The sequence below is a fragment of the Carya illinoinensis genome, chromosome 9 (assembly GCF_018687715.1).
Source record: "Carya illinoinensis cultivar Pawnee chromosome 9, C.illinoinensisPawnee_v1, whole genome shotgun sequence".
NCBI classification, from domain to species: domain Eukaryota; kingdom Viridiplantae; phylum Streptophyta; class Magnoliopsida; order Fagales; family Juglandaceae; genus Carya; species Carya illinoinensis.
Genome location: NC_056760.1, coordinates 3,960,344 through 3,975,066, shown reverse-complemented (window position 1 = coordinate 3,975,066; position 14,723 = coordinate 3,960,344). Strand labels below are relative to the sequence as shown.

The 14,723-nt window shown below is 37.6% G+C and overlaps 1 protein-coding gene across 4 annotated transcripts in view; it reads right to left on the bottom strand.

Moving 5' to 3' along the window:
* The window catches only part of LOC122276429 (ABC transporter A family member 1), a 47,804-nt gene that overhangs the window by 6,802 nt on the left and 26,279 nt on the right, over window positions 1–14,723 (bottom strand). For 2 of the 4 annotated variants that reach the window (XM_043086128.1, XM_043086130.1), the window contains 10 exons: window positions 12,478–12,519; window positions 12,281–12,377; window positions 11,274–11,401; window positions 11,079–11,183; window positions 9,923–10,069; window positions 8,432–8,695; window positions 8,201–8,336; window positions 7,664–7,743; window positions 7,442–7,549; window positions 6,846–6,996 (listed from right to left, as the gene is read on the bottom strand). In XM_043086128.1, coding sequence (XP_042942062.1) covers window positions 6,846–6,996; window positions 7,442–7,549; window positions 7,664–7,743; window positions 8,201–8,336; window positions 8,432–8,695; window positions 9,923–10,069; window positions 11,079–11,183; window positions 11,274–11,401; window positions 12,281–12,377; window positions 12,478–12,519 — 1,258 coding nt within the window. Of the gene's footprint in view, window positions 1–4,210; window positions 4,531–6,845; window positions 6,997–7,441; window positions 7,550–7,663; window positions 7,744–8,200; window positions 8,337–8,431; window positions 8,696–9,922; window positions 10,070–11,078; window positions 11,184–11,273; window positions 11,402–12,280; window positions 12,378–12,477; window positions 12,520–14,723 lie in introns of those variants that run through there. The other 2 variants (XM_043086129.1, XR_006228848.1) reach the window with 2 other exon arrangements.

Below are 14,723 nucleotides of genomic sequence, written 5' to 3'. Positions count from 1 at the left end.
TCAAAATAATACCTCATAGCAAGGTTAATTTGGGACACACCCAGTCTTTCACTCGAGAAGCAAGTGACATTGTAGCCACCCCTATACAACTCAGTATCTCCCACCAACTAAGAAGCCCTGCCAACTCTTCCCACAGTAACCTTCTTTCCGAATCGATATTAGGGCCATATACTCCTACAAACACCCATAGGAATCCGTCTTCTATATTCTTAAATGAGCAAGCCAGAGTAAACTCTCCCACACATTAGTGTTGTTGGTCAGGTTGACACCAAAATCTTAGGATTTAGCTCAAGTGATAAGAGCCTTGGTGTTGGGAGATGTTCCCCCAATATCCGGTCCCATGCCCCATCAGTGAAAAGTGGATAATTTATTGATCTGCATTATGTGGGCGCATTACACAGGTTTGGAGCTTAACTACGTAAAATACATTGCGTGTTGATTGTCTATGGGATTCCTCAACATAAAATAATAATAATAATAATAATAATAATAATAACTGACACCGAAGATGGCAATACAACCTCACCAAATTCCGATGGTCAGTTGGATTGGTGAGAAAAATGATTGGATCTGGTATGTAGGTATTTTCCAGTGACAGCAGTACCTCAATTCATCTGGGCAAGATCAGATGCGAGACAAGGAGGGCAGGAAGGGGGGAGGGGGGATCACATTGGCAGCAGTTTTGAGTGGTTTCTTGCATGTTACAGGTTTTTGGAGTCAACTAATCCATTCAGGATAAATGTTGCAGTGGAATTGATTCACCTGCTAGATCCTATGCCCTTTCCAAACCATGATAATTTTTTTATGAGTAATATATGATTTTATTCAAACTACTAAATAGGCATAGCTCAAGTACTCAGGAACTATACAAACAGCAAACACTTAATTACAAGTTAGAAGCTAGAAAGTGATACAAGAAAATCATGTAAGTTGGCTCCATTAAAAACATTGGCAGAAGGCCAAAGAAATAATGCATGGAAGAAACTTCTAAGCTCATCCGGAGAACGTTCCCTATCTTCAAAGCTTCAACCATTCCTTTCAATCCAAAGATACCACATGATACATAAATGAATCATTCTCCATACATCCACAATATGGGAATTGCCCTGAATCCTTTGCCAACAAGCAAACAAATCTACCACCCTCTTAGGCATCACCCATGCAATTCCAGTCCCAACTAAAAATCTCCACCCATAACATCCTTGCTACCTCATAGTGAAGTAAAAGATGATCTATGGACTCACCACTCTTCTTTACACATATAGCACCAATCCATCACGACAAGTTCACGCTTTCTCAAATTGTCAATAGTCAATATTTTCCCAACAGATGCAGTCCAACCAAAGAAAGCAATTTTAGGCAGTAACTTACTTTTCCAAATGCACTTCCAAGAAAACCAAAATATGATTTTGACATGACAAAGCCTTGTACAAAGATCGCACCGTTAACTTCCTACTCCCAAAATGGGAATTCAAACCACGATATTAATAACAACACATTCTTTCCTCACTTGATATTACGTTTCAATAAATCTTGGTAAGTTAGACTAAAAGCAAAGTTTTAATTAAAAGTGTAGTCGATATTGAGAGAAATTACACTTAGATATTTTATTGATCTTTAAGCTTATATATACAGTACACAAATGACACTAACACCCTTATATACATTAGTTACAACCATACCCTCTAACACTCCCCCTCAAGCTGGTGCATATATATCATATAAACCTAGCTTGAAACAAATAAGCTTTAACCGTTTACAACACAATGGTTTGGTAAATATATCTGCAAGTTGATCAGCAGATTTCACAAATGGTGTAGAAATGTCACCACTTAGTATTTTATCCCAAATGAAATGACAATCAATCTCAATGTGTTTAGTCCTCTCATGGAAAACAGGATTAGATGCAATATGCACTGCAGCTTGGTTATCACAAAGTAATTGAAGAGGGACAAGAGCTGGAAACCCAATCTCTTGAAGAAAGTGTTGCAACCATGTCAGCTCACTAGTTGTGTGAGTCATTGCTCTGTATTCAGCTTCTGCACTAGACCGAGCTACTACTGTTTGCTTCTTACTCTTCCACGTAACCAAGTTACCACCCACAAAGGTACAATATCCAGTAGTTGATCTTCTATCTGAAGGAGATCCAGCCCAATCAGCATCTGAAAAAGCTTCAATTCTAAAATGTCCATTTGATCTATACAACAATCCAATACCAGGAGGCCGTTTAAGGTAATGAAGAATATAAATTATAGCATCCCAATGTGAGACCCTGGGGATTTGTAGAAATTGACTCACTACATTCACTGCACGAGATATCAGGTCTAGTAATAGTAAGATAATTCAAGTTACCAACTAGTCTTTGATACCGACCTGGATCTCCAAACAACTCCCCTTCATCTTTCAAGAGTTTACGATTTGGATCCATAGGTGTGTCAATGGGTCGTGCACCCAACATGCCAGTTTCTTCTAGAATGTCAAGTACATATTTTCTTTGAGATAGGTTAATACCTTTCTTCGATCTACCAACTTCAATTCCAAGAAAGTATCTAAGTTTGCCCAAGTCTTTTGTTTGAAACTGATCATGTAGGAATTGTTTTAGCCTGGCAATTCCAACCAAGTCACTTCCAGTAATGACAATGTTATCCACATATACAACTAACAAGATATGACCTGCATCACTATGTAGGTGAAATACCGAATGATCTGTTTGGCATCTATGAAGACCAAATGCCAATACAGATTCCGAGAACCTTCCAAACCATGCTCGATGAGATTGTTTCAAACCATATGATGCCTTCTTTAACTTACACACAGTACCTCGATACTCCCCCTGAGCAACAAACCCAGGTGGTTGCTCCATATACACTTCCTCATTTAAGTCGCCATATAAGAATGCGTTTTTAACATCCAACTGAAATAAAGGTCAATCCAGATTAGCAGCAAGAGAGATCAATATTCGAACAGAAGAAATTTTGGCAACTAGGGAGAAAGTCTCATCATAATCAATGCCATAAGTGTAACCCTTAGCAACCAAGCGAGCTTTCAAGCGTTCCACAGAACCATCAGGGTGAAATTTGATGGTATACACCCATCTACAACCAACCGGGTGTTTACCAGGTGGTAAAGGGACAATATCCCATGTCCCATTATGATGAAAAGCATCCATTTCATTTTCCATGGCAGTCCTCTATTCCAAATCGGATAAAGCATCCTGAACAGTCTTAGGAACAAAAAGTTTTGAGAGTTGAGAAGAAAAACATGAGAAGGATGGAGATAAGGCATGAAAAGAGACATACTAGCTAATCAGATGTTGAGTAACACAAGAGCGAGAACCTTTTCAGAGACCAATAGGTCGAAATTCTGAAGCAGTAGATAACTCAGGATCTGAAGATGGAGACAAGGTTGGTGGCGGCATGAGAGCTGGGGGCCACAAGTGTTGCGAGTACACCTGTAAAGGAACAACGGAAGGCACTGAGGAGGGTTAGGAAGAATTGGGTGAGTGAGCAGGAGAAAGAGTAAGGGTAGGTAATGGTAGAGGATCACACTCACCAACCGAAGATGTTTCCGAGAAATAGGGTGTGGACTCAAAGAAGGTGACATCAGCACTAGTGAAGTAACATCTAAGAACAGGACTATAGCAACAATATCCTTTTTGAGTCCTAGAATAACCAACAAACAAACACTTAGTAGCACGTGGATCAAGCTTATCAAAGTTTGGGCTAAGATTATGAACATAGCAAACACGCCCAAAAATTTTTGGAGGGATAGAAAAAGGTGAAGAAGAAGGGTACAAGATGGAGAAGGGAGAGGAACCATTGAGAACTGATGAGGACATACGGTTAATAAGGTGACATGCAGTAAGAACACCATCACTCCAAAAGTGTTTAGGAACATGCATGTGCAGTAAAAGAGCTCGGGTTACATCTAACAAATGGCGATTTTTGCGTTCAGCCACCCCATTTTGTTGGGGTGTATAAGAACATGAAGTTTGATGGACAATTCCTTTATTACTTAAGTAAGTAGTAAAGGAATTAGATTGATACTCTTTAGCATTGTCAGAACGCAAGATTTGAACTTTTTGTCTAAATTGAGTTTTAATTTCTTTCCAGAATACTTTGAATATGGAAAAAATTTCAGATCGTGCCTTCAAAACAACCACGTCATTCGAGAGTAATCATCAACAAATGTAACAAAATACTGAAACTTGTTTGATACAATGTTAATTGGTCCCCATATATTAGAGTGAATCAATTCAAAAGGAATAGAAGCTCGATTATCAAGTCGAGGTACAAAAGACACACGATGGTGTTTGCTAAGCTGACATGCTTCACAAGAAAAGGGAGACACATTTCCAAGATTCCTAACTTGGCGTTTCAAAAGAGAAAGGGATGGGTGTCCAAGGCGACAATGCCATTCAAAAGCAGATGATGAAACTGTGAGAGCTCGAGTAGATGACTCTTCGACATCAAGGTAATATAGACCACCAGTTTCATGCCCCGTACCAATCTTCTTCCCCGTCTTGAGATCCTGAAAGATACATACAGATGGAAAAAAAGGTCACGGAACATTGAAGAGCTTGAGTAATTTTACTAATGGATAGTAAACTAAAGGGAAAACTAGGAGCGTATAAAACAGATGATAAGGATATAGAATCGGTGAGATTAGTGGATCCAATGCCTGTAACTTTAGCAAGAGAACCATTAGCAAGAGTGACACTCTTTAGAGATTTCATATTATTTAACTTAAACAAGGAAAAAGACAAACCGGTCAAGTGTTCATTGGCTCCTGAATCGATGATCCATGGATGTTGAGGAGATGAGACAAGACATGCGGACGTTGTACCTGAATGGGCACAAGTAGCTAGGGAAGATGAAGCCGTCTGTGTGCGACCCAAAAGCTGATCATACTCATCCTTGGATATGCTAATCATCTCTGGAGTTAGGTTGGAACTCGTTGATGGTAGATCATCTTGGAAAGTGGCTTGATTAGCGGACCCAAATGGTCTACCATGCAAATCCCAACAATAATCCACTGAGTGGTTAGTGCGACCACAATGGGTGCACTTACGAGATTCATGACCTCAAGTACGATTATCACGTCCCCCACGTGCACCTCCATGTGCACTTCTACCACTTCGACCTCCACGCCCAGCAGGAGCAACATAAGAGGCAACTAAAGCAGATCTCTCATTACTCTGATCAGAAGACAATGTAGCTCGCTGAAGTCGGGAGAATACATCAGGAAATGAGGGAAGCTATGGACTTGCCAAGATTTAAGAACGCACTGACTCATACTCAAGTTTTAAACCAACAAGGAAGCGAACAACATTAAAATCTTCCCGTTGTTTCAGCATACTTGAAACATCAGAAGTGATAGGTTGATACATTTTTAGCTCTTCACATATGCTCATCACTTGAGAGTAATATTCTTCCAGGCTCAAAACACTTTGTTCCAATGCGAAAAATTGTTTACACAACTCATACATACGAGTTATGTTTCCAACATCCGAATACATCTGTTTGAGATGCCTCCACACCTCTTTAGCGGTATCAAAATGTATTAAGCTTGTACAAATATTAGGCTCAATACTAGTCAACATCAAAGACAATATTTGAGCATCTTCTTGCTCCCATTGAGCAAAGGTAGAACTAGTCGAATCAGGAACTGGATCAACCAAATGAGTACGACGAAGACCTTTGCCTTTCAAAAACATTTCAACAGATCTTGACCACAACATATAATTTTTTCCATTTAACTTCACCGACGTCATAGGCATACTAACATTTGGTGCAAGAGACATTGACTCAAATTTAGTATCCATGGAAAACAAAAATATCACAACAATTCACTTTAGAAGAAAAGATTTCACATAAAAACATGAAATATGGATGAGAAATTGGAAAAAGCAAGCTGGAAAAGTACAAATCCAGATTAAAAACTTAAATTTCGGGCCTGTATCGTGGGAAACTAATCTGAACCCGTCGAAACAAGCAAATATCGGGTCTGAACTGGTATGTTTCGGCCTGAACCGGCCTGTTGCGGGTCTGAACCGGAATGTTTCGGGTCTGAACCGGACTGTTTCGGGATATTTCGGGTTTCGGCTTGTACCGGGTTCACTGCTGACCAAAAAAGGATTATGCTATCCCTAACCGAGAATAAGCTTACCTTATATCCATTACCAAACAGGGCTTATTCCGAATAGGAATAAGTTCCTATTGCAGGTTTGAGGCATACTCAGTCCAGAACTGGGTTTTGTTGAGACCTGCAGCCAAACACCCCAAGCCGAGCTCCTCGCCGGCGATATACGGTTGCTCCGGCAGCCAATGACGACGGAAAATACACCGGAATGCACAGAAAACGCCGATGAAGTGTGTATTCCGATGACTTTAACACTTGAAATCACCGGAAACACGTTGAAAATGGGCTTATTCCACTCCCTGCCGCCAACGCCAAATACAACACCACCGGAAAACACCACAGACCACCACAAACGGCTACGGTGATTCCACACAGCACCACTAACCACCACCAGCCACCACTAACAACCACTAATCACGAAACGCGTTGAAAAAAGTAAAAATTTGTCACACAACACTACCAACCGACTACGCAGAGTGCTCTGATACCATGTAGTCGATATTGAGAGAAATTACACTTAGATATTTTATTGATCTTTAAGCTTATATATACAGTACACAAATGACACTAACACCCTTATATACATTAGTTACAACCATACCCTCTAACAAAAAGGATCAAATATATTTGATAACGAAACTTAGAATGAGACTTATTTGTCAAACCTCATGATCAAGATGGAAAATGAAAAAAGCAGTACATACCTGTGGATGGCTCATCTAGAATGACTATAGGAGGATCACCAATCATTGCAATTGCAACAGATAATTTGCGCTTGTTTCCACCACTAAGGGAAAATGATGGTTTTTCGGCATGCTTCAACAAATCAAACTCCTCTAACTTTTCCGTTACAACCTGTTCAGATGGTGCATTAATGATCCAACATAAGATCATCGCTATATGCCAATCATACAAATTGAAGTTAAGAAGGTTTATCCTACTTAAAATATTATGCATTTAACTGAGCAGGGAACTTGATTCACATGCATTCATTAGATAAATTATCAGATAACCATAAACCAGATTATCATTATCCCTACTCTCTTCATCTTATCCCCCTTTTTTTTCTGAAGAACACAAAACGCTGCACATACCGAACTAAAGCAGATTGTCACAAATAAATTCAACCCCAAAATGAGGGGAAAAATCTAGAAGAAAGTTGAAACCAATTCCTTGCATATCAATTATGAACCAATTTTAAGTCGGTTGTAACTGTCTTGAGCACACACAGATTCTACTTAAACTACCTGAATCTACTTAAACTACCTGCTCAAGGCATAAAATTTAGTATAATACATACATCGTCTATCCTGTATTCTGGAACTCCCTTTATTCTTGCATAAAGCTCAAGATGCTCTCGGGCAGTTAAAAATTCCAACAGAGCATCAAATTGTGGGCAATACCCAATCTGAAAGTGAATAAAACAAGAACACTGAGTTAGCTTGGTTCCGTCAGTATATCACAGATAGAGAGCTTATCTTCCCTTAAAACAGAGAGAGAAAATAAATTAATTAAGATATACATGCCGACGAGCAGCCTTGGGATTGGAACATATATCTCTGCCAAAAATATAAGCAGTTCCATCAGTCGGGGATTCTTCTCCTGCATGGTAAATATTTGGTCAAACGCAGGTACCTCACTGAACATTTCAAAAATTTAGAAATATGCCACTTGTAGATACTTCAAGTACTATCTATTATTTTCCTCATTTCTGATTAGGTGTTTATACTATATACTCCCTTTGTACCTGGATACCAATCTTTTGCTTGTCAATTGAATTTTGAGTTATTTCTATGAAAAATGAAAATTGATTAATATCTACATCCTGGGTGTGTTCATATAAAGTTCATTCTGGGGACTGCATATACGAAACAACTAAGAAGAACAGTCACTATATAATAATGACCTTTACTATAAAATATATATATATATATATTATTTCTTATGAAGTTGGATCCTCTAATAAATTAATTGATTCACAAACTCTTACGGCAGGGATAAGATGGTTCAACATTCCACAGATAGAATATTCATGTATCGGTGCATAATTTTTGCATACCACAGAGCATCGAAAGTGTTGTGGTTTTCCCAGCTCCATTTGTTCCTAAAAATCCAAAACATTCTCCAGCTTGAACTGAGAAAGTCAACGACTGAACTGCAACTTTTGCATTGTGATGCATTCCTCCGGGATACACCTAAAGTTGGCATAATAGAATAACAGAATGATGAAGTATCAACATCATAACGGTAAACTTTAAAAACAAGTAATTTTATGCAAACCAAGTATTACCTTCCGAAGATTATGCAAGTAAATGATGGCATTATCAATTGACCCTGAAAGCACCCTATTTCTTTCTGATTTCACATCCATGTCTTCGTCAAGATCAAGAGCAACAGCTTCTGTGGAAGGTTTCAGAAGAGGCTCCAAATAACTAGAAGAAGTGCCACGATGGAAACTTTTAATACGGCTCCACCATTCCTTGATTGTGAAAGGAGCCAATTTGTGGGAAGGCAAGAGTTCAAGCCCAAGTGTTAAGAGGAAGAAACTAATGCTCTGCCACGGGTGAGAAAATTGAAAGGAATCATAGGAAACCCATTCCAGAAATAAATTTTATCGTTATTTCAAACAATATTTTAAGAGAATACTTGTACGAGGAGTAAGGTTGCTGAACTCATAGCTTTTAATTTCCACTGTCACATCTTATATATGGGTAGATTATTGTTTAAACTAGTAGAAGTAAATGCAAAACCATAGCCATGAAAGACAGAATTAAAAGCATTATTTACTTTCTCTCATTGCATTTTATTAAACAAATTCTATTATGGTTCCATGTAAAAATTAGTTTCTAGATATCCGAATGGTGTCAAGATAAAAGTAGACTACACAAAACAACTATTTTTTTTTTTATTAGTAAATAAGAATTTTATTAAAATAGGCAAAGCCAATTACATGGGACATAATACATTTTTTAAAACTTTGTTCAAAGGGTGTGTGCGGAGCTTGTGGACTCCAGGACTGTACAAATCATTTCTCATCCTGCATACAGTGATTAATTTACAGCAAATGAATTTCAATTGCATCATTCCAGCTCATTGACATAAAAATCAAGGAACTAAATTTCTATAAAACATTACTTAATATAAAATTAGTTCAATAGACGAGACTTCTATAGAAAATATGTCATCACTCCTACCCATCATAATACGGGGTAAAAACACCATTTATACTATATAATACAACAGCATGGATAGTAAGGAAACATTTTTTTTTAATAAGTAGGTGCATTAAGGAAACATTAATTGGATCAGCAAATATTTAAGAAATACTGAAATTACCAAGGTGAGTCAATCCTTTCACCCATAGTTATTAGCCATTTTCTCATGGGCTCCTCTCTCTTGTTAAAAAGTAAGTTGCACATTCCTACTTAAACCATGGTTTCTTGATTTGGCCTTAATTAAGCTCATATATGGCCCTATTTAAGCTTCTTTTTCTTATTCTTCTCCTTTTTCTTCAAATTATAACAAGTTATAGGTGATTGGAAACTGGAAAAGATAAATTTTCTTTCCAATGATGTAAAGATAAAATGCATTTTGTTTAATTATATCATGTAGAAAACAGTAAGTACCCCTCTTCCTCACTTCAAAAAAAGAGTACCCCTCTGTATTGTAATACTTAGTTTTCAGGTTCAATGATGCAACCACAAGACGTCTAAGATTTTAAAAGCTTAAAGATGCATATGGCCAAAATGCTTTTTAAACAGGATTGGGACAAGAAATGAACCTCAAGACCAAGATAACAAATGGAAGCGCCAGTAACATTCCAATCAAAAACCCCATCACTTGATTTATCTTTCATCCCTTGCCGTAGAAGAGCCAATGAAGCAAACCCGTCAGCAAAGCAAAACCCTGGAGATAATCTGAAGAAATTCTGGAAGGATATACAAAGATGCAAGGAAAGATAAGATGGCTAATACCACCCTGAATGCTGGCTATATACAGAGGAAAAAATATTTAATTACAGGAAAGGGAATTGTATTCAATGCTCTTGGAATTATTAGATAGTATCTATTGGCAACAACGTCTGGAAGCAATCACTTGCATTTCTGATGCACTAAGGCATTGCAGAATGGTAGTACATTTCTTAAGAGAATTGACACCATGTACCTCCATTTCAATGAAATCTAAACAAACTTTCAGTCCTCACTGACTTAATTATTCAAACTTTCAAGCATGTTGACCAGCAACATACTCATTGACCAGCAAAACCATATTCAACACAGAGCATATAACAACAATAAAAGGGATAAAGGATTAGGGCGCAAGATTGGATTAAAGACTCCATCATAGGGAAGGAATCAAGGTGACATTTCTCTGGCCACTAAGTTTTAATTTCTTAACTGTGCTCGTGGTTGTTTTGAGCTTTAACTCCATTGTGAATTGCATCTAAGTCCTCCATCAATGAGTATCTATAGCTTAAAACTGTCATTTGACATTAAGACTCTTTGTTGTTAGGGCCAAAATAGGGCCGGGGCCGTTATGTTATGGAATGGCACAAGATAGATATCTTTGTGAGCTTAAAACTGTTATTTGGAATTAAAAAAATTTTTGATAAGTAAAAAGAATTTATTAAACCACGTAATTAGGCAAGGCCCAAGTACACATAAAGTATACAGGAGATCAACCTAATTACAAGCTAAGCGTTGTGAAAAGAAGCATAAAAGTCATTAAAACATTTGATATTAAGAAATTAATTCACGCTCTTTGTTAGGGCCAAAATAGGGCCAGGGGAATTATGTTATAGAATGGCACAAGATAGATATCTTTGTGATCATTCACGTAACTTAACTGTGTTGGTGATTAACAGATAGGTTTGTTGTTAAAGCCACCCTAATGAATTCTTCAAAATACCCAAAACTTATAATGTAGACAGAAAGAACCTTAAGAAAAGAATTGGCGCTTGCTGTTGTCTGTATAAGCCCCATAATGAACGAGATAACCATAAGGATAAGCCCCGTGAAAAAGTGGACCAAGAGAACCACATTCTGCAAGCAAAGTGAAATATAAGCACGCACAAAAGTATAGTCATGATGCTCCAGAAGTTAAAGTAACCTGTTACGAATGAAAGTCCCTACCTGTGCCATAGTGTGGTCAGAAAAGAAAAACGTAAGGCAATACGTCAGTGATGCAATTGATAATCCATACTCCAAAAACATGATTACTGTTGACAAGACACAGCCCCTTCCAATAAACTGATCCAACCCTACCGAAAGTTTTATGAAAAATGAAAAATAAGATGAGCACTGAGCATAAAAATAATGTAAACATAGCGATTGCATGAAAAACAGTAGTCATTAATCGAGAAATGGGGAAGGCGAGAGGAAATGAAGCACCAGAGGGGAAGGACCGCTACCTTTATTTTGTTATTCTGCTTAAGAGAAAATAAGAAATCTGGTGGCTAAAGTAAAAGAAAAAGAATAGGCTAGAAACTTCCTCTGTAATGTTCTAACTCAGCACCAAAATTTGCAGAAGTAATATGGTGGGCCCTGAGGAGTCGAGAACCCCTTCATCTTTTGTTTCCCTCCTCCCCCAAGCAACACCCCACCCCCCCCCCCCCCCCCCCCCCAACCCCAAAAAAAAAAAAAAAACCATCACTGAAAAACATGCACAAAGACCGAGGAGAGATGCAAATTATTGCGCCATTGAAAGGATGAATTGCAATTACTATGCAAAATTGGGGTTCATGATGCTGCAGAATTGAGCTGGTTGGAGAAGATTTGCCCATTCTATCAGGTATTATTGTAAATATTTATGACTTTAAGGTTCTTTCAATTACGGTTATACTGTAGGACCAAGATAAATTTAACCGTAGGGATGGAGTTTGTTTTTGAGTAGGGTTTTAATTGGCAAAACAAAAAAGGCCGTAATTCTCATGTTCTGACAGTATGGCAGATTATTGAGGATTGACAGTTTAGAGCTGTGTTTGATTTCCTTCCTCTCAATTTTTTTGTTTATTTCTCATTAGTTCTACTTGCCCTTTAAATTATTCTTCTTTCCCTAGTCTGATTGTGACCAAAGTTAACCGCAAATAATTATGAATTCATCACAAAAATAAAAATAGAAAATAAAGTTAAGGACGTACCAAATATGTAAAAAAGAATTATTGCAAAAGATGAAGGAAATAAGAAGCTGACAAAGTCCCATATATATGTAGAAGCCCAATACGAAAGTACGGAAACCTGCGCAAGGATACATTGTCATAAAATAAATTCCTTAATAGTACTAACGAGATAAATAGAAGAAGCCAGTATTTATTTTTTCAAGAAAAAAAAAACATACGCCGCTAATTAGTTGTTGGTGTTTGGCTTTTACTTCACGCTCCTGCATAAGTGCATAGAAATTATTTTTCCAAGAAACAAGTAGAGGAAAATTACAGTTCAAAAGCTATACGGAACAACTTACATATATTCTTAAGGCAATTCTCACTAATGAAATTATATAGGCAAGATTTGCTTAACATATTATAAATAAAAATCATGATTAGAAATTATGGACCAATACTGCATATCCCACGAGAGTGGCAGGCCAAAAATCACATTTCATTATAATTTTCCTTGCCAGGAGATCTTGTTAGTTTATTAGCATTCAATACAAAGAGACATATATGCAAGCTTTACTCTTCTATTTATTTATTTGATTCAGAAAATAAATGGAACAGAAATTATAAAAATAGCCTACCTTGCCTTGCATTAAGCACTGCAGAGGTCTCGGAACTTGATATCAAAACGAACAGATTTAAGTGCATGCAAGCCATGCTCATACATGTCTTATATCTCTCCATTTATTATTATTGGTGTTGTTGTTGTTGTAATTGTAATGCTATTAATAGTATTTTTTATAACTAGTCGTAATCTAGCATCAAATAAAAGACATACTTGAACATTTTTTTGATAGTTAATAAGAGAATTTTATTCCAAGTAAATAGGCATAGCCCAAGTACACAAATACACCTAAATACAAGCCAAAACAGAACACGACTAAAACAGAACATTACAAATGTTCCCATCACTTACAAGATTCTTCACCCAAAAACTTTAAAGAAAAACTCCCTAAGTTTCCCCATGGAACGTTCACAATCTTCAAAACATCTCCCATTCCTCTCCAGCCGTAGGTGCCAAAATAAACACAAGGGGATCATCCTCCACACTGCTGCACTGCCTCTATTCCCCACAAGACCTTGCCAGCAATCCAAGAAATCCACCACATGCAGAGGCATCACCCAAGCAATGCCTACCCTTGCAAAAATCTCATTCCACATCTAACACCATCCTTCTTGCACAGATAACACCAATCGACCAGCAGTAAACCTCCCTTCCTCAAAGTATCCATGGTTAATATTTTCCCAAGAGACACCAGCCAACAAAAAAAAAAAAACCTTGCTAGGCACCTTGGCCCTCCAAATACATTTCCAGGGATAGTCTTTAGCTCCCCAACTAGTTAACACCTTGTAAAACGATTGCACAGAAAATTTGGAGTTATTATCTTGCACCCACAGCAGACTATCCTTCCTATTCTGATCAATCTTCATATCATATAATCTTCCAAAGAAATCAGATACTTCACCCACTTCCCAGTCCCACACATCTCTGTTGAATTCCATAATCCAATGTAACATGTTACTAGAAAACTGATAAGAATCAGCCACTGCAGACCCTTTATCTCTAGCAATCCTAAAAAGATTAGGATATACATACTTAAGAGCTGAATCCCCACACCAAGTATCACGCCAAAACTAAATTTTTCTCCCATCTCCCACTATGAATTTTATGTTTTTGACAAAATCCCCCCGTTCCAACCGAACGGAATTCCACAAACCCACCCCTTGCACCCTTTTTACTTCATTTGTACACCAACTCCCCCACATCCTCCTATATTTAACAACCACAATTTGTCTCCATAATGCATTACTCTCATTTTGGTATCTCCAAAGCCATTTCCCAAATAAAGCTTTGTGAAAAGCTATAAATTTCTCATACCCAAACCTCCACATGAAACCGGTTAACAAACTTTATTCCAACTCACCAAATGAAATTTTCTTTCCTCTCCATTACCATCCCACAAGAAATTCCGAAAAATCTTCTCTAATCTTTTTGCCGCCCCCGCAGGTAAAGGAAAAGGGGAAAGGAAATATGTAAGAAGATTAGACAATGTGCTTTTAATCAAGGTAATTCTTCCCCCTTTTGATAAGTAGAGCTTTTTCCAACCAGCTAACCTCCTATCAATCTTCTCAATAACCCCATCCCAAATAGAAATAGATTTGTGAGGAGCACCCAGAGGTAGACCAAGGAATCTCAAAGGAAAAGAAGCTACCTTACAACCCAAAATATTAGCCAATTCAAAAATATCCCTGACCATACCCACAGGAACAATTTCAGACTTAGATAAATTAATTCTAAGTCCTGAAACAGCTTCAAAGCATAGCAGTAAGGCTCTCAAAGCTCGGATATGATCCTGATTTGAATCACTAAGGATTAAAGTGTCATCTGCAAAAAGTAAGGATGAAACTGTAATGCTGCCCCGTGAGC